Here is a 25,727-nt window from a genome sequence, read left to right as displayed (position 1 = left end):
TCGTAGGAATTGATTTTTTTTAGCAACGGAAATCTTTCTTTGTTACGAATCCTCGCAGGACACAAAAGTAACAAGTTATAAAAATGCTTATGCTTGATACAATATTACATGGAACCATTACGAACAAGATCTTTTTTAAGACAATATTAAAGAAATGAATGCAAAGTAACTTATGAAAATTCTATGGAAATTGCGATATTTGATGCCACCAATGCGCTCGAACATTTCAATTAACAGTTTACCTACATTCAACACATAATTTGCTTGTCTCACCCAGATAGGCCAGATTAACTGACTGAATTTTCCTCCACTCTTGCAACACCGCCCCATATTGCAAAACGTAAATGAGGTTGATTAAATGAATGATAATCAGACACAACATCACCATACTAACAAATCAGACCTTTCGACATTTGTACTTCAGATACTTTGAAGCCTTTTGAATTGGTCTAGTTTCCATCAACTCCTGTCTCAGATCAGAGACTGTGAAGATTAACTCAGGGTAATGAGTATTGGATTAACAAAGCCAGTGTGTGTATGTAGTACATGTATGCATATGAAAAAGAAAGATCATACGCAGTTTAATAATAAATATATATTTCAGTGTAATGCCTATGCAGAGAAATGAACAAGTTAGCAAACAAACAGCTAGAGCTAATAGCGATGGTTGCACTTCAAGTGATCCTGCTCTTTATAATTGTATTCGCAGTGCCAGGTATGTATGTAACGACAAAAAATTTGTTCTCTATAATTTGTTAGCTAATATCATAAAATGAATGTAACAAAAAAGAGGATGCACTTTATGGTTTGCTTAGTAGTAGCATACAATTGGGGTCTCACAAAGGACCATGCTCTCCGTAATCTCCTCACGGTGTCATAGAAAGAAAAACTTTTGCTGGAAAACCGAAGTTTGAAAATGATGGACATTAAGGAAGCCAGCGCATCTCTACATGCAGAGGCTAAATTCTGGATTTTCAAGTCACTTAAAGTGTTATCAATATAAAAGTACCAAAACAACTTTGGCTGAAAAGCAGCCTAAGTAAAGCAATGGTGAAAATACAAAGTTAGAAAGACGGGCCATCACGAGCCGTAACTCTTCAAATCATTTATGTCGAACACTTGAAACAAAACTAATTCAATGTGTCATCAATATAATGATCCATGCCAACTTTGGATTAGATGAAAGAAAACAGTGTTATGCTGTGGATGTCAAAGTGAGAAGGACGAGTAATCTGGGAATCATATGTCTTCTAAACATGAGTATTCCAATCTTTGGTATATGTAAGTCAGCGAGACACATATTCATAGCAAACTGTATCAGAATATTCTGAATGGTTCATGATATATTTTGGTTACAAGCAGTGTCCTAAGTGATGGCATGAAGTTTGTGCTGAAGGGCTGCAATTCTATCTAAACAGGGCTGACAAGACAGAAAATAATACAATTTAGGTCTATCAGACAATGCACACACCAAACTGCATCAGAATATGTTGAATGATTCCTGCGTAATGCTATTTAGAAGGATCAGTCGTAGTAGAGATCTAATAATGGTGGAACAAAGGCTATATCAAAATTAGACTTAAAAAGATGAAGCCAGATCAACATGTAACTGGCAATTAAACTAACAAATGGATTGCAGTTATGTATAAAGGTTGCAAAGCAACGTTGGTTAAAAACAGCATCCCATATCAAGAGACGAAGTCTATTGTGAAGGGACATAACTATGGTGTTGACGAGACGAAATGCATGCAATGTACATCTAAAGGTACAACATGACACTGTGTACACAATCGAATATATTAAACGGTACTTAAGTCGTGCCAGTAATAAGCTTCTTTTGTAGTGGAGATATAACATGATGCAAGTGCGCAATATCATCATCAAAATTCGACCTTAAATGATCAAATACTTAGGAAAAACGGCTACAAAATAAACATGGATAAATATATACATAAACACATTTTATTGTTACCGGCAATGTCATGCTCATTATTGAGGGAAACATTTAATTATACCTATTGGCAGTTAATTATTTGATTAATTGAAATTTTTAAAATTGCTCAACATTATCTGCTACGATATCCAGTTTAATACTTTTATTGTAAAATTATTACTATCTCGTTTCAGATTTAAAGCAATCATACAAATCCCACCGAACAAATGATCCTTCGTTTTATCTAACGCATTAATCACATCATTCAATGAGCTTACAAGTTACAACTGTAAAACAAAATACGTATCAACTAATGATTTACAACTTTACAACTATAGAAAAAAACAAATATCAATTGGCTATTTTGCAACTTAAACAGCTCAACTGTAGCAAAATATATATCAAGTAATTTAAACCTTACAAAAGAAAAAAATACTTTGAACGGCTTAATCAAAGTTTATTATTGAAACATATATTCCCTTTCTGTTGTCTTTATTTCTCTAATCCCTTCCTGTCTTCCTCTTTTTCCCTTCTTTCATTTATTTTATCAAGGTCCAGCTAATCTAAAAATCATGCAACTGGCTGTAATACAGGATATCGCAGACCATTTCTTCTGAAAATTTCCTCTTCAACTTTAGTTGCATCTTCCCTTAAAAACCGGAATAACTTCAACTGAAACGAAATGTAATAAGATTTTCCTTAAACACCGGTATAATTTCAACTGTAATGAAACGTAATAAGATATAAAACTGTATGCGTAGTCAATACCTAATAGAAGGAACTGATTAGCATAAATCGTGAAGCATATTCATTCATTCATTCATTCATTCATTCATGCATTCATTCAATTTTACCCTTAAAAGAAACTTACAGACACAATGTAGGTATGTACCTAAAAATGAGGAATGTATAGAAAATGTATTGCTCCACAATGCATTACCTATGCAAACTACAGGATGTTTAGGACTGAACAATATATGTCATTATGTACTCTGTAAGATATTTGTGAGATTTAGACTATGTATGTATGTATGTATGTATGTATGTATGTATGTATGAATGCATGCATGCATGCATGTATGTATGCATGCATGCATGCATGCTTGCATGCTTGCATACATGCATACATGCATGCTTTCTTGCTTGCGTGCATGCATACATGCATGCTTGCATGCATGTATGTATGTATGTATGTACTGATGCATGTATGTATGTATGTATGTATGTATGTATGCATGTATGTATGTATGCAATAACTGTTATCATTTTACAGCAAATATATAGATGTGCGTAACAGACTCTTACCTTCAGAGCTAATACATTTGAGGGTCCTATTGCCTGAAATATATTTTAAGAAGTAGTTGAAACTAAAGAAATTTATTTTCATTTGCATTTTAAAGAATAATTTTGCAACATACTTTGTGCCAACTTTTTTTCTCTAGGAAACAAGGCAAATATGACATTTTGACTCTTTGATAAAAGATGCACATATTTATTATATGGTACAATGCCCTTACAATAACATGTAAAGTATTTTTTTTCTTCACGTTAGCTCTTTCATAAAGTACTTAATATAGTCACGTGACTAGTATTTCGAAATATCCCTGGATGGCAAAATAATACGGACGCATTTAAACTTATTTGTTTAAATACTCCGAAAACAAGCAAAAGAATCGACCAGCTCTTTAAATTTTTTCAAATCACGTTTAACAATTATTTAGTTTGAGAGAGTGACAATAGTTAAGTGACAATTTTTCCCGTGTTTAGACATTTTGGTTTTTTTTATCACCAACTTTTACACTTCTCTTGTCTTTTGCCTTACATTGACGTATTGTTGCAATGTCATAACCATCTATCAAAACTGTCCCAGACAAAACAAAGGAATGAAAAGAAGAACAGCAGAGGCAAGGAACGAAAAATCATGCCATCGTTACATATTGATAAAGCATCGATAGTAAGGTGTAACACGGAAATTTTGTAATCATCAACGTCATCTCAATTACTAACTAACCAAAACTAGCTATTTGTTCATTCAAGCGGGAGATTGTTCATGTTTCTTTACAGATCCTCTAAATTTGATGGAAAATATTACTCATTACACTGTGCTGTTTGTGGTTGATACAAACAAGACTTGCCTAAATATACAGTGACAAAATTCATACTATACGTGTTCTAGATTTTTAATTCCAATGAAATTTAAAGAAATATAGGAACACGAATTTTGGCCCAAATCTTGGGATTAAATTAAAGTAAATCGACAGTTTTCTAATTCATACTGCTCTCCAGGGAACGTCAACGGCACTGTAAATAATGGTAACCAATGCTGAGTAGTCATTAAAAACATAGTCGTTTCTTTCTGATGGAAGTGGAATAATTTTGACACCCTGAAAGAGACTCGGAGATAATCGTAGTGTCGCTTTCCAAATCCGTAAATGCTGGGGCAGGAACGTCCAGCTGCATATCCAAGAACAGATATTTAGTTAATGATAGGTATCGAAAATAATACCCGACAACGTTTCAATAATCAATGTAATATAAGTACTTTTAGTTTCTAGCTATAATTTTGTTTCAATAACAAGAAACCGTTGCTACCTTCCTCTTACGTTTGGACTTACCTCGGCTATTTCTGCGAGACAAAAGTATAGCTTGGATATACGTAGGCACAGTAATTTGCAGAACAAACTTACATTTTGTTCGCGTGAAATTTCCCAACAAACTAATCCATTTTGGATCACTTGCGCTGTTATACGACTGGATTGACTATAGGACTGAACTAAATTTACTAGAAACTAACAGATTATTCATTGGTAACATCTCTGTCAATTATGGAAAATAATTGCCGCCATAAATATGAAGTTAAAGCAAAATAAGTAACTTTAAAAAAATCAAGAAAGACCTAACAAAAACAGACATAATTGTAGAATAAAATTTTTAAAGCTCAAACAGTATTATTAATTCTAACATATGTGTAAAAAGAAATAAATATCATACGAATACGCTAAATGAAATAACGGTATTTAAAACAAGATAAATTCTCAAATAAAACAAATGAGGAGCAACTGAAATAGGAATCTCAAAAGAAGCAAACAAAATACAAATACACCATAGTCAAATGATCAACTATGTGAAAAGAAATAGGTGTGTATAGTAAGGGGAGATTACACTGATTGCGCCAAGGGCGTAAAACATTTGAACATGGCGCATCAGGTTGGACAATATGATATTATTTACATACGAGTTTGGGAGTTTCTTTTCTACATGTGATGGAAAAAGGTTGAGGAGGTTCCGATTCAATCAGTTCAATAACAACCAAAAACAGAATTATCTTCTGTACACTAAAAGTACAGATTATACTTACCAAGTATGAAATGAAGGAGATATACACCACAACAATCAGAGCTGTAATAAGGTACGCATACCAAGGTCGATCACTGCCCTGGAAGAAAAAAAACACGAGACTCAAATAGGCTTGTTACTGTTGACCAGATAAGGTTAGAAAAAGACGAAATGGTCATGCGAGAGCGGTGCACTTTTGGAACGAAACCTGTGTCTAGAATCGAAAAAGGTCGTAATTGGAAAAATCAATTTAAAACCAATTCTAGAACAATTTCATTATTTTCCCAAGAAAATTACATCTGTTCTAAATGTGATTTTTAAGATAGGGGAAATGAAAACAATACAACATCAAACTTCAATATATCTGTTCACACCAAAAGAAAATGTGTTTTGGCCAGCAAAACTATAAAGATCTTTATTGCCAAATGTCGCGGAAGTGAAACGAGTCAGTTGATCAAAACAAATAGTACTTTCAGTTTAGTTCGCTTTAGTATAATATGGATTCTGTGGTAAAGTGGGAATGGTCATGTATCCCATTTCATCAGGTGATAGTAGATTTATATGTATAATGTAATTCATTATAAGACAGTCTCACCCTAATTTGATATTCTCAGTGGCTATAATCGACGGCATTTGCATGTAGGACTACTGTATGCATAATACAATTCACATTTAAGGCGGTCTCACTCAAAGGTACTATTCTTCGTGGCTCCATTTGAAAGATTACTCGTTAAACATTTACATTAAAGCCATCAATTCTCGATGAAATGTGTTCTGTTTATTTTTTTATATATTGTTTGTGCCTTACCATGTTTCAAGTTTCTGGGGATTGCAGGCATATCATTGCGTTTCAGAAAAACTGAACATGTCATGCGATCTATATAGAGAAAAAAGAGTGATTGTTGTTTCCAATATTTTACTGTTTTCTTCGAAGCAATATGACTGCTAGTTCAATATCGAGATCGTATCAACATTCTTACTCCAGCTGTACATAAATCATTGATCTTTAAAAAAAAAAGCTGTATCACTCTTCCATATCTTGTTTCCTGTCTTATATCCCTCCAGCAATAGCATCGTTTCAGCAATAGACAAACAAACTAGAAGTCAGGAACACGAAATTATTGAAAGGTCCAAACCTCTACCATACGTACCAGAAATAGCGCTACGAGGTAGAAATTTACCCCTATCACTAGCACGGCAAGTGCCCAGACTGCAGTCTTCAGAGTCCTGTAAGAAAGTTGTGGTATTTAGTTTTGACTGACATTTATTAGAGCATTTAGTTTTAGTCAAGAGTAAAATAAGTCGTTCTTTATATAAATAAATGTTAGTACGCATGATGTGTGTGTGTGTGTGTGTGTGTGTGTGTGTGAGAGAGAGTAAGCGAGAGAGAGAGAGAGAGAGAGAGAGAGAGAGAGAGAGAGAGAGAGAGAGAAAATAGAAAGAGAGAAATTTAAAGTGCAGCAGTTGAAGAAAGTTTTATATTTATGTAAATGCTTCTAATTTGCCTCCCTAAACTTGTTAATGTCGACAACGTTCTAATTCCTGTCTGTAGATCTTTCACTTTCAGTATTTATGATCGCTGCCATATTCGTATAGCGTAATATTACTATAATATGTACAGCTAAGGACCAGTCGCCTGTACTTTGGATGCCATATTCTAAAAGGTTTATTGCAAATATTATTTACTGGTACAGGTATTCAAGTTAGCATTGCTTTGTTGCACACAATTTGTATTGTTCCTATAATTTAATCCAATTCTTACATAAATTATTTTCTCATTAATTCAATTTTTTCCAGTTAGTAATTCTCGGCAAGTTTTTAAATTTCCTCACTTATTTCTAGCATTGCTATTTCTTAACTAATATCTTCACATTATCTTTAAAACAGTTTTTAGTAAAAAATGATTTCTTTTAATTCATGCACTAGGTCAGAATTTTTGTACATTCGCCTGCAATCATGTTGTGTTTTTTTGGTCAGTAAATTTAAGCATTTTGTGAAAAAACAACATAAGTGCGTAAATACCTGAAAGAATACTGTTAAATCAACACACAAACGAATTAGGTAACTACTCATTTAAGCAGTTCATCAATCAAAACATAAAATTATATTTAGTAGAAAGAAGGAAAGTAGATCCAATGACGGCCGACACCTTATTCGATGAGAGAGAAGAAGGATGCTGTGTTGTCAGTGTGGCTTTCTGTTTCGTGCATACTTTGTCCATAGGGTGCTGATGACATAACGAGAGAATGATAGTTTTTGGATTAGTTCAGATTTCAAATTTTTTGAAAAGTTTTGAAAAATAGCTCATTTATACCACCATCTGTTATTTTATTTGGGTGTCAAAATCTTTCTAACATGAAAATTTATAAAAAAAATGGCAAAATACAAGTAAAGTTTGGAGCTGTTTCTAAATTACTTCAAAATTCCTGAATTGTGCAGATTTATTATGTTCTGAACATGAGCCGCTATCGTTTCTTTAAAAAATTATTTTTCACCCCAGCTTCAGTGCTTATTCAATCTCGAATAAAGAGAGTTTTAAGCTGCAGCAAGATGATCCCCCTTGATAAAAGGTGTCTGCCATCTTTTGGAGTCACCTTTCGCAGCTCTGTGTGTGTGTGTGTGTGTGTGTGTGTGTGTGTGTGTGTGTGAGAGAGAGAGAGAGAGAGAGAGAGAAATATATATCGACCTATATGTAAGTAATTTTTAAAAAAATTATTTTTGTAACCCATAATGGTTCGGAGATCATCAGGTCCAATGTGCCGCCTACTTTGTATAAGTGACGGAGATATGAGCCTTAATTGTTCAGTAGACTGAGTGCCAGATCGCGCCCGAAAGTGTGTTGGTTCGAATCCTATAAATGGGTCAGACAAAGATGCTTTCTGAGTGAGTCCTTTTGATATTCTCTATGTTCCAATTACCTCAGCACCAAATATTCTGCTTGAATTACTGTGCCCAACAAAAGCACTTAAAACACAAAACGCCATTAATGTCCAGTTTTCCAGAGTTGTTTTTCAATGGGAGAACTACATTAAAGGAAGCGAACAGTGATCCAATCAAAGCGAATTCAGAAAGCTCCTCACGTCGTATGAAAACTGTTAACTCTACAATATCAATATTTATTTATTTCTAGCCCGTGAAATAGTAGATTTTCCAATAAAAGAATTTTGATAATTAACTAGAGTGAATCAAGAAAAATAATTTTCAGTGAGTTCAACTGATATAGATAACATTATGAAGATCCACCGTTTTGTCATGTGTTTAGATCTGTGCATAGTATGACCATCTGTCACTCAAGTGTATCAGGTTCACGACATGCTTGTTTTCGCATTTATTTGTTTGTTTTATTTCTCTTTAATTAGTTTGTTTATATTTTATGCATTGAATTATGAAAGGGAATAGTATTACTGCTCATATTTTCCACGCGACATCATGCGACAAATACGATACAAATTGCACGCATTGGGATTTGACATTAATGGATCATTTAAAACGCAACCAGATTTCAGAAAGTAATAAAACTGTCAATACTACGAATAAAAATAAAGTCTTAACCTTTTAAACATATTTGTAACCGGTATAATTATGGACTAGATATATCACAAAACACAACCCTCCTAAAAAAAAAACCCCAAAAACCCAATTAAATATTCAAAGTGAATAAGTAATTAATAAAATTTACATTTTCTTAAGAAAAATGTTTAGGGTTGTTTTCAACATATAAAAGACCTGCTAATGATAACAAAACTCTAAAGCACTATGCTACCATCATAAATGGTACTTAGTGGCAAAAGAATTGTCCTATGCTGGCCACGACCTGATCAAACCATGTTTGCAGTCGGTGTACGGATCGAGTGTGTGAGTGTGATTTGGATTTTTAACGTAACTTTAACAATTGTTCATTCATTTCGCTAGGATATCTACAATGTGGCAGTTTATAGTGATGTCTAGCACTTGCGCATCATGCCGCAGACATACAGCATCATGTCCCACACAGTCGCATTATCTTGACACCAGGCCGACCAGTCCTAAAAATAACCTCTCAATGCTCAGCGCCAAGCGAGGCAGCTGTTAGTACCATTTGTATAAGTCTTTGGTATGACTCGGACGGGGTTCGAACCCGCGACCTCCCGCATCCGAGGCAGACGCTCTAACCACTAGGTCATTGGAGCGGTCAGGTACTGGTCGAAGACATGATTAATCTTTTGAAATTAAACTACAAATCTGTAAACGTCATTCACTTCTTTGTAATAACACCATTTGACGAACAGCAATTAACAGCTTCCTTTTGAATCAGGTTTTATATTAGTGACTATCATGTATATCAGTTCTCTATTGTTTAAACTACTTCTCTGGAAAACAACGGACTGGAAAAATACCATTTATCCTTCAACTGCTTAGGAAAGTTAGTATACTCACGAAATTGTCATAAAGTTTTGCCATCGGCACTGTTAACTAGCATTCACTTTAAAGGACACTGATGTGCAACTATATTCACTATTAGATAATCGTACAATTTATTTCCTTGTAATGAAACTTTTAGCCGTTTTTGCCGAGTTCGATGCCAGGTATCCAAAGGGAAGTAAACAGTGATCAAGTACAATAAACCAAATAACAGTTACCTTCCGTTCTTGAATTCGCCCATTATCCGTGAACTATTGGTAAAATGGAGTATAGGCAGTAAGGCAAACGGTAACTGCACACTTTGTAGAACGTTCAGCCAGTTATTCATACTGTCAAGGTCATTGGTTGCTAAGAAAGCCACTACAATGGTCGGTACTATGGCAATGGACCGGGTCAGGATTACTCGCTTCCATCTAGTCCATCTTATGTTCATAAATCCCTTTGAAAAGTTTACAAAAGACATGATTATAGGGAAATAAATTCAATGACCTAACGAAATGAGCGTTTATTAAGTGACATATTTTTCAGGAAAAGGGGCATAAGCGCTCTCTTTGGAAACAGACTTGCTACAAGTGAGTATAACGTAAACGATCGCTTACTCTGAATCAGTAATTATTGTAAATTGGTCCTACATAGTTATCCTTCAAGACAGCCACATAAATATACTGTTGATTTTGAATGGCCAGCGATTTTGCATCATCGTCATAGATACTTTTTCGGTAGGTACTTTGCACTTACAAACATGTTTTGGTTAAAACATAATGCGACGTCATCGTTGATAGACTAAATACAAATATATTTATATTTAAAAGGCAGGGACTTAAAAAGAAAACAGAAAAGCAACATTTCAAAGACTTCAAAACTATAGGCTGAAGCTCAAGCAAATAATACAAACGAGACTGAAATGCAATCACCACATGCCATGAACATTATGGTATGGATTTTTACGTTTATGTGATGTAAATGTATCAGCGTATGGATGCACTATAACATTACCATTGTTTGTGCTTCTATCATTTGTTTCACAAAACAGGAATAAAAAGTTAGAACTATGAAGGTTTGGTCAAATCTACTTAATACAACTAATTTATGGTGGATTTACGAACCAGAGTTGAGAAATCGGTTGATGTATGAATTATGTTGCAACAAGTTGCAAAACAAATAAGGTGATAAAAGGAGATTTTAATGACTGATAATGATTTACTATTTGTCTATGCTGAGAAAGGAAACTTTTACAAGGACAGGAAGGATAAAATCAAGCCATAGGACCGGATGACAACCAAAGAGGATAACATAAACAGTTTTCTTTTCCATTCTACAACTGTCAGCACAAAACGAGGACGAGTGTATCTCAAGTGTTGAATGTGCAATGTTTCTAAAGTTTAATTTCGATGACTGTTAAATGTCAAATGAAGGTCTAAAGAAATGCATATTCAAAGTCTCTACATAATTCAAGTGGGTGTATTGCATTTTATTTTGTCCACGATGTGAAACTGTCTTCCTATATACATTGATTTTAAATCTATCATTAAAAGCTCATTATCGTTCAAAAAGAGTACGTTGAAAAGGTTTTATTCAGATTTATACTCCACTCCTTGTATTGTGATTTTTCCATTTATTTTAATGACACATGATGTTCAGCTAATTCCCAATTTTCAATATAAATGCATTATAACATTTCCATTTCATGAGTACATAGTTATTACAAAATCATCAGTTTTGTTTTTATTGATCTTTTCAACTTTATCTAAGTCATCTAGTTTGTCGTAAAGAGATGAATTATTTTTTTGTCAAAGCATTTCTCTATATCCTCCCTCTTCCAATCTTCCAATTTATAAACAAAATGGCCACACAAATTAATTCTGGTCTTAAATATTTTCTCAATAAGTTTATAGATTAGCTATTTCACAAAATTGTCCTGTATTTCAAACTTCAGACATTTTCGCCGTAGTTAAATTTAGATGCTCAAAGTGTATTAGTTGTCAAGTAACAAAACAAATTTTTCTATACTTTTCATCTGTTTTCATCCTTGCTTGCTTCAACTGTGATATACTGATCTATGATGGGTATTAGCGATGCCATAATAAGCTTTGGTCAAACGTGCGTTCGTGTTTGGTTTATTTTGAGTGGAATAATTCCACATACTAGTAATTAGAGTTCTTTAAACTTTTCCACAAATATGCCTATTTTGAGTAAGTTGAAAGTATTCATATTGTTCTGTCCCGATAATGCCTTAACATTGCTGTTGTAAAACGGTTTCTGACATCATTTTATATCTTTCCAGGATTTCGCTCTTTAAAGATCTTCCTGAGAGCATCAATCATATAATCTCTTTTACATTTTTACTCAGTGACCTCAGGTGTATTCTGTAAGGCTCCTATTTCTGTTAAAGTGTATTTTATCAATAAGTGCTTTCCATACCTTCATGTTGACTATTTCTGTCTGGTTTTTGGTCATCTGCGCGACTTACGTAAACCATTTTGTGCTGAAATCTTTTTCTCGCTTGATTGTGTAATGTGCACTTAGATTTTTCAATTATTATTTCAGGTCAGTTTATTGTCTCTCGATTAAGTTGTTCTCACATATGACTGACTTTTTTTGCTACCAACAGGACTTTCGGCATCGTAGGAACGATGTCTTTACTATTGTTCTTTACCGATCGTCTCTGATGGAGTTGTGTACTTCCGTTGTAAACGGTATGCAAACAGCCAGAGAATACTAAGGCTCAGGAGATATTCTTCAGGTATTATAAACAATCCAAAGTAGTATCGATTTACAACAAATACTTTTATTTCATCAATCATCAGAGTTTCTTCAATCTGTAAAAATATACATACTTTAAATTTTACACAATACGTTTCCATTCATATTACTGATTTATATATATATATATATATATATATATATATATATATATATATATATATATATATATATATATATATATATATATATATATAATTGTGATAAAAAATACAACACAAACGCCGAAAATGATGTGTAATAGTTTCGCATTTAATGTATGCTTCTTCAGGCACGAAATGTTTTGAAAGTAACGGATGACGTCTTTTATTTTAAAACAACAATTACGTCATTACGTAACGTCATAAATGATATGCATCTATGTAGAATATTCTTCATGTCATCCCATGTCATGTAAAAACGGCATACCATATAGCCAGGCCAAAAGATACCGACGCATTATTTCAGATGATTGTCAATTACAAAATTCTTTGAATAAATTACGAACTTATTTCCAAAATAGAAATTATCCTTCATACATAATTGATTCTGCACTGAACAAAGCCCTTAATCTTACTCAACATGAGGCTTTAAACACAGCAGAATGTAAAATAGAGAGAGATGTAATTCCTTTCACAATACAATATAATCCTTCATTACCTAATATAGGTCGTATAATTAATAAATATTATAGTCTCCTAAATTTATCCAATAAAACTAGCGTCAAATCACTTTTCAAAATTAAACCAGTTCTCGCTTATAGAAAACCCAAGAATTTGCAAGATTTTTTAATCAGAACTAAACAGACAGAAAATAAAAAAATACACTTTTCGTCATCTAAATGTACCAGACACCGGTGTTCTCAATGTGCAAACATAAGAGAAAGTACTTCTTTCAGTAGTGCTAATACAAAAGAGGTATTTTCTCTACGAGATAACACTAACTGCATATCAACTGATGTGATTTATTTAATAACCTGTAAAAAATGTAGCATGCAATATGTTGGACAAACACTACAACAAGTCTCTAAGAGAATGAATAATCATCGCTTTCATATAAAAAATTATAGAGATCCTCAGTTTTCCTCTAATGTTTCAACACACTTTAATACCAATAATCACTCTCTACTTGATTTTTCTTTCATGCCAATAGATATTGTGCATGGTGACATGAATAGACTCATAAAAGAAACTTATTGGATTCATAAGTTAGATACTCTGTATCCTAATGGACTTAATGCTAATGCATTATATAAAATTGTATAATTTACATTGATATATTGTATATCCTTTATAACAATATAATTATATGTATGACTGTTTGTCTCTAATTTATTTTATTATATATATATATATATATATATATATATATATATATATATATATATATATATATATATATATATATATAGAGTCGCCATGTGATGCTTTAAAACTACTTTTTTTCTCTGTAAATTCTGTTTTGTTTGGGTGTGGATGGGAGTGGAGTAAGGGAGGGTGGGCATGTATTTTTGAACAATTGTATATTTACCTAGTTTAAGAGATCACCAATTTATGCGGTCATTCTAGCTGCATACAGATCCGGGTATTCATCTACATTAAATACCTAATCTATATTCATTTGTATTGAACTGTTTTAAATATAAGCCAATCAGACCTGATGCCTATTGTTAGAAATGTTATCCTCTTTCAAATTATTCACATTTTCCGCATATTTTTCTTTATCTCACACAAATATCCAGTCTGATGCTTGAAATAAGTAAATTTACAGTTTTGCCCTTTTGAATGATATTTTTGAAAACAAGGTGATTTGATTTCAGAATCATTACGTGCAAGCTTGTAGGTATTATCCTACGATAGATAAATTGCTGTATTTAAACATAATTTAAACACCTTTGTGAAACCTGTTGAAATCAATACAATGTAGATTTTTGCCATTATTTGTGGTGGTTAAATTTGTAAATTATTTTCTTTTATATTTATATTTAAAGTCAGATTGCTTGAATGCTTGAATACTGATTTCAAGAGTACGATATATATATATATATATATATATATATATATATATATATATATATATGGAATTTGAAGTTATATATGTATTCATTTGTTATCGGCACCCGCTCAGAATAAAATGTATAGTTGTAATGCGCTAGACCTCCCAAAATACACACTACTCCCTTCCATGTGTAAGGCAAGGAGAGAGAGAGTGTGTGTGTGTGTGTGTGTGTGAGAGAGAGAGAGAGAGAGAGAGACAAACAGACAGACAGAGAATGGTGTACCTGCATCACGAACTGGCCAGCATATGTTCCCTGTAAAGAATTTCAAATTATATAAGCATATATTTAACTGTATACAAAACAATTTCTGCAGTCGTGCATTATGAACAAATGTAGAAAATGAGCAATGAAAAATGTAATAGTTTAATGCGGTATTTCAAGTGTATCATAGCTATCTGAATATTCAAAATATTCTCGGTCCTTGTTGAACACAGAAAACGTGATCACGCACTTTGTATTGCACACATTAAGTATTAGGTTCCCAGCATAATGAATCCATTTTCCAATGGATGCATGACTGTGCAATTGTCATACATTTACTAAAAGAATAGTGATATAAATTATAAATGTATTCTCTTTACACACACACACATTATTACAACAAGAATGTTGTGTAGAACGCAGGCAACAACCTTGTGTAATTTTCGCATTAAACCGAGATTGTAACGGCTTTTTCGCATTCCAAAAATACGGCACATGCTGTATCGGACTCGACCAACCAATTATACTTGCCTGTCGCATTAAACCAAGTAATCTGCGGTAGCCGTATGATATGCGGTTAGGTCATAATAGTCTTGGCTAAAGGATTCAGCAAATGTTGATGCTAAAAACATGTTGGCTAAGAAGAATGCTTTTTAAGACAGGTACGAATACCCTATTTTGTTTTAGTATAAATCTGACTTACCGTCATAGTAGAACTCTGACCGGCAGCCAGAAGCCCAATGCCCCATATAATCTTCATAGATAACCCATATTTTTCATACAGCCACGTTCCCTGCAGGTAAAAAGGAAGTGCCACGTGACTTTGATACGCCAGAAAGACAGACGTGCAAACAAACTGGCATAGAACGCCTAGATACATAAAATGACAGCGATTTAGTTTTTTTTCTATAGAGTAAACACCCTTTATAATGCCACGCGATATACTGACACCCAAGCGATAGATGGACAGGTACGGATATAGATACCCGGTCTAAAACCATAAGACCACGTATTATACCGGCGCTCTCGCTTATCGTCAATAAATTAGGATTGTTCCTAGTATAAAATTCCCACATCATGCCACCACCCTCATAAACCACACTCCGCCAGCTTAAATTTTGGACATAAATGCAATTTACTGCACTAAATGCGTCCGTTAGAACAACATTGGATTCCGCCAGGTATTCCAATCATCATCCAACCTTTAAGTATGTATTTCAAAGAGATTTTTAATTTAGCGGGTTCTTAATATTTTCGGCTTCCGCGTTGATGCAAGAGAGACATTTGATGTGTGTAAATTTTGAAATCACTGCTTATGTCATGGAGATTCCATGATAAGAAAACTCGTCTTGAACATTTAACTTAGTAATTATCAGCTTCATTTAAGATTTAGATTTCTGATATTATATAATAAAGAAAATTCTTTCAGTCATGACGAAGTTTTTAATGATATTTACTTTTGACGTTCTTAAATTTACCGTGAAGCGATGTAAGTATCTGCAATGGATTTAAATTGGCGTTGCCTAATATTTTTAAAACCGATTGAATTTCACATTCTAAATTTATTAGTTATCGAACATAATTGATGTTTCTCTATTGAGTCTTTATTTTGCTTTTCATTAAATACATTGTTATTTATAATTAATATTTACATTATGGCTTATCTATCCATGCCTTAAGCATCGCTGCGGTCAGACCTCGTTTTAGCGCCTGTATGTGAACGAATCTTGTCATTATAACGAGGGTAGATTATAGACACATGTCTGTGTACGTGCGCGCATGTGTGTGTACGTGTGTGTGTGCCGTGACCATTATCTGGATTGCAAAGTATTTTCGAAACCATCAATACTAACTGCCAATATAAGTTATTTCGAACTTGTTCTTTAAGATGCTGATAAAAATATATTTTAGTCTCACTGAATGTATGGTTTTGTTTTGTTTTGTTTCGAGGTATTAACGTAAGACCATCATGATATATGCTATAATAGAATGTACCCAAGTCAACACTACGCTGTGTCAATTTTCAGTTTCATGTTGGTTCCTACTACACAGCATTCATAGGACTCCTGTTCGCTCTCAGAATGTATCGAAATGGTATTCTCCTCTTTGTCAGTCTAACGATATAAAGTATTGTAACAACACAGAGGGGTTTCTTGATCAAGCGATATCAACTCTCGTGCGAATCCCGCTAGAAATCATATGTTTCCTCTGATTCTAAAGACTCCCATAAAACTACTGATGTAAACTGGAAATACAAACGGGTCAAAATTATAAATTATTTTACGCTATCAATACATTATCACAGATCTGAAAAATTCCCAATTACCTGTCAACCTCACAACTTCATGCTATCTCTTCATTAACTTTCTGTAAGTACCGCCCGTACTTCACGTCGTGAAACTATACAATTCATCCACCTAATACAGGGAACTATTTTTACTACGTCACCTTAGACCAGTCAAATCGTGATTTTAAGCAACATTTCGCCTGTCACTCTACACCATTTTCACCACCATAGAAACATTAAATGGCGCCTGCCGACAACGGAACAGTCGTTTTCCGTTTATTCCATTGTATAATTTACCAGTCTCCAATCATAAATACTGCACATGGAGTCACAAAATCAATATACACAATTAGATTTTAATAGGGACTACTGAGCTCCAGGGACACTCGTGCGGCTCTGACCTGAATTCACCAAACGTAAACCATGAGATCATGAAGTCTCACTAACACTTCATTCGGTGACACTTGCTCCTAGTAATTAGTTAATTGTTCGGTATCAGGACTATATCTCTAGCACCGAGCTACCATAATCAAACAAGTGATCTAAAAAAAACTAAGAAATCCTTAAAATTGAGTGCTATAAACAAATAGGCATACTCCAAATTTATTATAGTATTTGTTCACCATCCCCTGCTGTGTCAGTCTAACGATACATTTATAATATTGTTAACCATATGCTGATGTGTCAGACGAACGATTTATAATATTATTGATCAGTCGCTGCTGTGTCAGTCTAACGATTTATAATATTTTTGACCATATGCTGCTGTGTCAGTCTAACGATTTTGAATATTGTTGACTAAACGCTGCTGTGTCAGTCTAACGATTTAAAATATTGCTGACGATACGCTGTTGTGTCAGTATATCGATTTAAAATGTTTGTTGATTAAACGCTGCTGTCGCGGTGTCATTCTAACGATGCATTCTATGTGTTGGCCATATGCTACTGTGTCAGTCTATCTATTTATAATACGTGTTGACCAGACGCTGCTGTGTTAGTTTCTCTATTTATAATATATATTGATCATACACTGTTGTGGCAATCTTTCTATTTATAATGAGTTGACTGTACGCTGCTCTGTCAGTCTATCTATTTATAATGTGTTGACCATACACTGCTGTGTCAGCCTATTATTTATTATTGATGTATAATATATGATGAATGATTCTACAGAAGTCTCTAGCAATAGCTGAAGAATGTAGCTGCAAGTTAGGGGATGGGCGGGAGTAGACCCCGTACTAAGTAATCTGATGTTCTCTTACCGCCAGGCTAAGTCCAGCATCAGAGTACTGTGGTCCATAAAAGGCGGCAGCGAAAACGGCCATAACAAACAGGTTGATAACATAGGATAGGAACAGAGCGATAGCTGAAATTAGATTATAATTGTCATTATATTAAGATTCAATATTAATATTTCCGAAGAATATTCACACGTAGAGAGTAAACAAGTTATTGTTGCTTTCATTAGTCCTTAAGACTTATATTCCCACCCTACCCCATGACTCTGCTAAATATGGGTAGAACTGCTTGTTATTAGAAACGGAAATTTGAAATATGTTACACTCTCAGGTATGCAATCAAGAATTGGAGGGCCTGAAGGGTTTAATTCCATTTCTGTATCAGTTTCTTTGAAAGCATAATTATTCTCTCTCTCTCTCTCTCTCTCTCTCATAATTTCAAATGTTCTCTGAGTCTTGACCGCTTCTTAGAAGGAAGGTCACAACTCCCAAGAAATGAACTTTCTTGAACATCGAAACCTTCCTATAACACCTGTTCCATGCGGCACTGTCTGTTTCATCCACCAATTGGTGTATCAGTCTAATACAATAGTCATCTGATCTTTGACACTTGATGATAATTTTGTCGTTGACTTTGCGGCTTAAAATAAATGATGCTTGCCTCCACGTCAACCCACCGACCATACACGCACATACGTTTTGCCTGTGGAAATACCAGTTTGCTTTTGTAAATAAACACACATGACAACCTCGTTTTGCAGTGAAGATGCAAGACTCACTGACAAGCATCCTTCATGAACTAGCCCTACCTTAAAATGTTTCAAGACTTCATGTGACACAAAATCCAGACTAAAAGCACCTAGCATTATCATCACAGTCAACATGTTTAGTTGTAAATATAGTACACTTACCGTGATTCACCATAAATGCACGAGTACGCATGATATCCTTATCATAACATTCTCCTTAAAGCCACAGTGCATATCGTCTTATAATGAGACAGCTTTTAAAGGAAGTACGCGGTGTATATAACTTTATTGTCACGTAACGCAAAGGGATCCAGGACCATAATTGCCTTATAAAGGAACCGTGTTATAATGAAGAGCTTTATAGTGAAAGCGTAATGAAATGGGGACATAATTTATTTTGAGGTCTGATCAAGTCACCGAAATATAAAATATATGTCAGAGTAATATAATAAAGGAAAAAGTCGTGTAGTTACTGAGATACATCGGTAATCTTGATTCATCACTTTATATTCAAATTTGGTCGTGACACAAAACAATATTCCAGTGTTACGAATCTATAGCCACAAACTTATGTAACAAAAAATGAAGCAAAACCAATCAGTTTTGTAAATCTTAAAAAAAGATTTAATTAATAAAGTGATAAATGAAAATTTTACAGGAACGTACAGTATAATAAAGTGAATCCAAATTAGTCCTTATAAATGTCTACGAAAGTCCTAAACGAATGAAAAGTTCCTTATAATTTTGAATACCGTAAATGTACTGGTCCTCTAAGGACTGTGACGTTTTCCAGATTACTTTCGAATAATTTATAACAGTTCTAGAAGAATATTATTGTTCAAATAATGAGCACTTTCTGTCACCACTGAACAGTCCAAACAAATGTTTTTCCTCTAGAAGAATATCTAAGTACAACATCAACAACGTATTCAGACTTACATCAGAAACACAAAACTTGTGAATGACTCCAGAAATCGGAATCAAACTGAATGCTTAATTTTCACCTTATGAACACCGTATATTGCGGCTTTACTTCGCAATAGACCCTACGTGACAACATGCATTATTGATATTTGACGGACTAAGCATATTCATTCAACCTCATGCAACGAGTAAGATTATTTTCGAAACTTCCATATTCCATCAGTCACCGAGAAACTACTCGATAGGAGCGATTTTAAGTCTTATTTTTAAGATTATTATAACTAATTGTTAACACGTACATGAACATCCATTTGCCGATCGAACGCATTTTGCGTTCTCAACAGATTCAAATGATGTGCACACTATAACAAAAAATATTCTACAGTTTATAACCATGAATAAAAATTTCGAAAATTAAATAAAATCATACACTACGAGTTATAAACAATATAGGTAAACATGATACAACAGAATATAAAATGTTGACTTATTGATTTAAAATATCAAAAAGATGTACAGAAATGTTTTTGTGTGACACAAGTGACTTTGACAACGCTTTTATATCATCCAAACTTCTAAGCATATTATCCCATGATACAAAGATCAATTCTTTAAAATGTTACACTCGTTGAATAATTATGTCACATCTCTAAACACGGCTGTGCGTATCACAATGTAGCTTTGGTTCTTTATTTGTTCATAAAGTAATTTAAATTAGTGTTGTGATTTTTCACAATAGGGACATAATCTAGTTTTATAGGAAGTAAAGGAATGTTTAATTTAGTAGTGGTCGAGCTCTGAAGAATCACTATTTCCACGAACATGGCACGGGCTGAGCAGTCCACGCGAAACATGTTTGGAGGTAGATATGGTATGTATACCGTGATTTACGCTAAATGCATGACTTCACAAAGTTTCTTTTGCAAAAAAGGCCTGACTATTTGTCATTTAACGAATTGTCCAACTCTCGTTACTTTTGTGACTGTCCAACAATAAATATCAAAAAACGGCACAAATGAGATGCCATGTGATATATACATCAAATTCCTTAATACGGCTTTCGTTGAGTTCATTATATACTTGTTCGTGTTTTAATATTGCAAATAAGGATGTCACTTCGATGACCATACGTACAAATGAAATGTAGATCAACAAATGATCAGCCCTAACGCCCAAGTGCTGTTTTCATGAACATGTATTTATAAACAAGAAAATCTTACCTGACTCAATCCCGTTGTACATGGTAGCTTCCCGAACTGCTTCTTTATCCCTTCTGTCAATGTTTCTGGACTGAAATATTAACAGCAATATTCTTCAGAAAATCAGTATTGTGTATGATTTATTTGACTGCACTTATCATTATTTGCCTGCACTCTGTCCATTATTTCGACCAATTATTATTTCCAGAACAAGAAATTTAAATTCTTAGGATTATTAAGAACTGTATGTAACATCTTTCGTGGTTGCCGGCATGAAAATGAAGTTACTACCAATTTTCAATATTTTGATCCAACATTAGCTCCGAGTAGATACAAGTATATAAATATCTACATGGAGGAAAGTGGGAAGGGGAGGTACTTATCACACATGCGCACGCAGAGAGAAACAGAGCGACATAAAAGCAGAGAGAGGGGGTAGCAATGAAGTGACCGACACAGAAAAATAATAAAAAATGAAGAGAAGGGCATGTGTGAGTGATTTAGATTTTTACCGTAGCTTTAACAGTTTTATTCATATCGCTACGATGTCTGCAGTGTGGCAGCATATACAGATGTCTAGCTATGAGGCATCATGCCGCAGACATGTAGCATCATGTCCCACCCAGTCACATTATCTAGGCATCAGGCTGACCGGTCCTAACACTAACCTCAGTACTGAGCGCCATGCGAGGTAGCCCCAAGTACCCTTTTAATGTCATTGATTTGACTAGGCTGGAATGGGCGGAGGCTCTAACAAGAGAAGGGCAAGAGTGTACAAGAAAGATCCAGAGAGGATGAGAAAGAGAGAAGATTGGAGAGAAACATATATACAATGATACAATGACAAACATGATATATCATACAATGATACAATGACAAACATGATATATCATACAATGATACAATTACAAACATGATATATCATACAATGATACAATGACAAACATGATGTATCATACAATAATACAATGGCAAACATGATATATCATACAATGATACAATGACAAACACACAATAAAGGCTGTGGCATAATAATTTAAAAGGTCAGACTGTGAAAAGATAGAAATGCAGCTATATACTGAAGGAGTTTAACAAATGCATGGAGGGAAAGAAAGTGGGATGGATTTATAACATATGAATATCTTACCAAAACTAAAGCACTGTGGAGGTAAATATTGTGTGGCATAATGACCGCCCCAATAATGCCTACCAGTTGTAGGATGGCATCTTTATTACAGTCTTGGCACCATGGAAACCAGATTCCAATTAAAATGTCTCCCTGATCTGGCTTGATATGGATATACTAATAAATACAAAATACAGTATTACGACCTAAATTTAAAAAAACAACTATTGGGCATAAATACTGCAATTCGTTAAAGAATTATCTATTTACTAATGAAAACGACATTCTCGATATAACTAATTGACAAATCAAAGGAATCAAGAAAACAACGTCTACTAATTAGCATAGCATTTTCTGTTAAACAGAAATGATGCTTTTGAACATTTTATTTCACACAAAGTAAAGTTATTACTAACTGAGTCTATTAGTGTACATTTTGGAAACAGTCTTAATGTATAAAGACTAGGATAGCACGCGCCGTATTAATCAGACAGTCTGACGGCAAAGGGTTTCATTACGCATTGGTTATCACTTTTCCCGAAACAAGATTGGTTTCCAGCCAATCGGATTGTTTCGATGACAACGCCTGACTGACTGCTGATAATTGAAAGCTGGTATTCTAGAATTTCTAAATTTTGGTGCGTCTCACAATATATAATAATTATTGGTAGAAAAGGTACGGATGATTTCAAAATCATCGAAACGTTTTTGATTAAACTGGTCAAATATATTGCTGTGTTACTCGATATTTCTTATTCTGTGTAATTCATTGAGTAATTAAATTAACTTCCTTAATTGCTCTTTTGGTTTATATTTAACAAAAACAAAGCAAGTTAGATGTCTTGTAGAAATCATTGTTATTAAACATATGATCAAAGATGATCCCAGACTTTTGTTTTCAGATTGTTTTCAATTTTAATTGATTAGACGTATTCGTCCACAACTGGTCACCATTTGAGAAATCACAAACATGGTAAACAAAAAGAGAAACTCATATCTAAAAATTAGGCACATACAAAGTGTGTGTGTGAGTGTGTGTGTGTGTGTGTGTGTGTGTGTGTGTGTGTGTGAGAGAGAGAGAGAGGGAGAGAGAGAGAGAGAGAGAGAGAGAATGCATGTTCTTACGATGTACATGAAGGACAAAGCCATTAAGGTAATCAAAAATCCAACAAATGCCTCCAGCTTGCGTAGACCGTAATTTTCCATTAACAGGAAAGTGAAGGTATCAACGGCTGTGATCAATACACCTGCCCAGATTGGAATACTATATAGCAAATTAATGGAGTAAGATGTCATACAATCATAACTGAAATTTTGAGAACCAGCAATTTTTGACGCAACCATAATATAGAAACGCAGGCAGGCGAGTGACGTTCATTCAGCAGGTGTTCGAACTCTGTTTCAAACGCTGTACGGTCCAAAGAGTGTTGTGAACATCTGGTGAATGTGTGTCAATAAGCAAGGTGCGCTTTGGTATTTCGACTGCGATGGTCATTGTATGTTCATACCATTTCGAATTTCTCAGTATCTGAGTAATCATTAACCTTATTTCCTTTCACACATAATTTCATAACAAATAAAGTTTTCTTCATCGTTACTTTTTTTAAATTTTGGCTGTGCCTACATATGTAGTAGCGTAATTGGGATACTGTTGTAAATGTGAACAAGTTTTATTGATATCCATATGAACAAATACAGACCTTTTCAAGCAGCGCTGATGCAGTTTTTGTTCGTTTTATTTATATAGACGACTTGCCTTTCATGGCTAGACATGTTTCCATAATAGACTGTAAATGCTCAATATTTTTGCGAGCTGACACATTAAAAGGGTTAGTGTTTAGTTAATATCCGTTATGTTTTGAGGTATCCGGTACCCCATTGCGCCCTTATCAATCGATTTAGCTATATTAAAGATAGGCCGCCAGTCTACATTTTAGGAAAGAACGACAACTGGTTTCCGCATAATTCTGTCATTGTGTTTAAAATTAATTATATGAAATTACATATTTTTGTCATATTAATTGAACTGGCTTTACTGAATCATGTCAAGTGTGATTTTATACAATCATAGCGATAAACATGATCCTAGTCTGAAATGCGTTAAAGAAAACATATATAATCTATCGCAGATGCCAGCATTTGGTCTGTTATTTATAATACGAAAATACAGAATCAACGATGGAAAATTCATACGCAACATATTGTCATAGTCGCGATATAATACGTACACTCCATTGGAAAGAAGATTTATGGCAATTGCACTCCCTATGACTTCCTGTGTGTCACTACAGATGATGGCCGCTTCTATCATCAACCAGATTGCTACTTTGGATGACTTTGGATACTCTTGTCTGCAGACCTCAGCTAGATTCATCCCTATAATAACACAGTCAGGGAGGGAGTTTGTGTGCATATATATATATATATATATATATATATATATATATATATATATATATATATATATTGTGTGTGTGTGTGTGTGTGTGTGTAATAATAATAATATGATGATACACAAATCTACATCAGCATTAAAGATTTGTATATTACCAAGTAAAACATAGAACTGTAATGTAAATTTAAATTATATTCGAAAATTATTTCTTAAAGATTAAACATGTATGAACCAATATACCAAATCTAACAATAAAAATAACAATAATGATAAATTTTCGTATCTCTGTATCTTTACACAGTACATAACATAGTCACGTGATTCGACATTTCACTCCTATCCGGGGTAGAAGGGTTACATAAACTTAATGTAAATATCATGAGATACTGTTGCTTACAGTATCAAAACTAATGAAATGTGATGATTCTCTAGTGGATTTAAATAATGCTTAAACGTTTTCATTTCACTAGGTGTGTAACAATATGCCCGTCCTTTTATTAGTAAGTTTAATTAATCGCCTCCCTGGAGAGTTCGGGTACCTTTTGAAGTCCACAGACTTGACGTCATTGAGGTCAATCATGAAAGTTCTAATTAGATCAAGCATGAGTAGAAATACCATGGTCATAAATTTCTAGATTATATTTTTTACGTTAGTTCGGATTATGAAACTTGGTTCAGACACCTGACATTTCATTTCGTAGTTCAGTTACAAATTGCAAAACGTGCATTTATGTTTTGCGAAAGATTTGATTACTTATCAAATTCTTTGCAAACCATTTTGATTTATACAACCATTTATATGAGATTACACTTATTTATCTCTAACTCACTAAGATGCAAAACTTTTCATCAAACATAATCTGTTAAAAATATTGTCTCCACCTCCCTTTTCCAATACTTCCGACGCGGGTACACTAGTGGTTGAACGGGATATCTGTATAAAAGATACGTTTGATCAAGCAATGTCCTTGCTCTGGAGACAAGGCTGTTCTGAATTACTGATTGAAACATTTTGGGAATGGTGAGGGAAGATTGTTTTTATTATATGGCTGACCACCCTTTTGTGGGCACGGTGTAATGGGATCTGCATCTGCCACTGGAAAGTATGTTTGTTTAAAAGGTCAAATTAAACGTATC

At 34.0% G+C, this 25,727-nt stretch overlaps 1 protein-coding gene across 5 annotated transcripts in view; it reads right to left on the bottom strand.

Annotated features, from left to right (window-relative positions):
• Nucleotides 1–580: 580 nt before the first annotated feature.
• LOC149791812 (natural resistance-associated macrophage protein 2-like) overlaps nt 581–25,727 on the bottom strand; it is a 36,254-nt gene continuing 11,107 nt past the window's right edge. For 4 of the 5 annotated variants that reach the window (XM_089970317.1, XM_089970319.1, XM_089970318.1 and 1 more), the window contains 12 exons: nt 24,424–24,571; nt 23,321–23,459; nt 22,217–22,372; nt 21,091–21,160; nt 18,222–18,325; nt 15,376–15,465; nt 14,694–14,723; nt 9,889–10,109; nt 6,421–6,496; nt 5,292–5,369; nt 3,239–3,271; nt 581–2,605 (listed from right to left, as the gene is read on the bottom strand). In XM_089970317.1, the coding sequence (XP_089826443.1) occupies nt 2,504–2,605; nt 3,239–3,271; nt 5,292–5,369; nt 6,421–6,496; nt 9,889–10,109; nt 14,694–14,723; nt 15,376–15,465; nt 18,222–18,325; nt 21,091–21,160; nt 22,217–22,372; nt 23,321–23,459; nt 24,424–24,571 (1,247 nt within the window). In that variant the 3' untranslated portion in view covers nt 581–2,503. Of the gene's footprint in view, nt 2,606–3,238; nt 3,272–5,291; nt 5,370–6,420; nt 6,497–9,888; nt 10,110–12,326; nt 12,490–14,693; nt 14,724–15,375; nt 15,466–18,221; nt 18,326–21,090; nt 21,161–22,216; nt 22,373–23,320; nt 23,460–24,423; nt 24,572–25,727 lie in introns of those variants that run through there. The other variant, XM_089970320.1, reaches the window with a different exon arrangement.

The sequence above is a fragment of the Sinohyriopsis cumingii genome, chromosome 9, assembly GCF_028554795.1.
Source record: "Sinohyriopsis cumingii isolate HCF-2022 chromosome 9, ASM2855479v2, whole genome shotgun sequence".
Taxonomy (NCBI): domain Eukaryota; kingdom Metazoa; phylum Mollusca; class Bivalvia; order Unionida; family Unionidae; genus Sinohyriopsis; species Sinohyriopsis cumingii.
The sequence above is the reverse complement of the archived record's forward strand: the minus strand, read 5'-3'. Positions and strand labels throughout refer to the sequence as shown.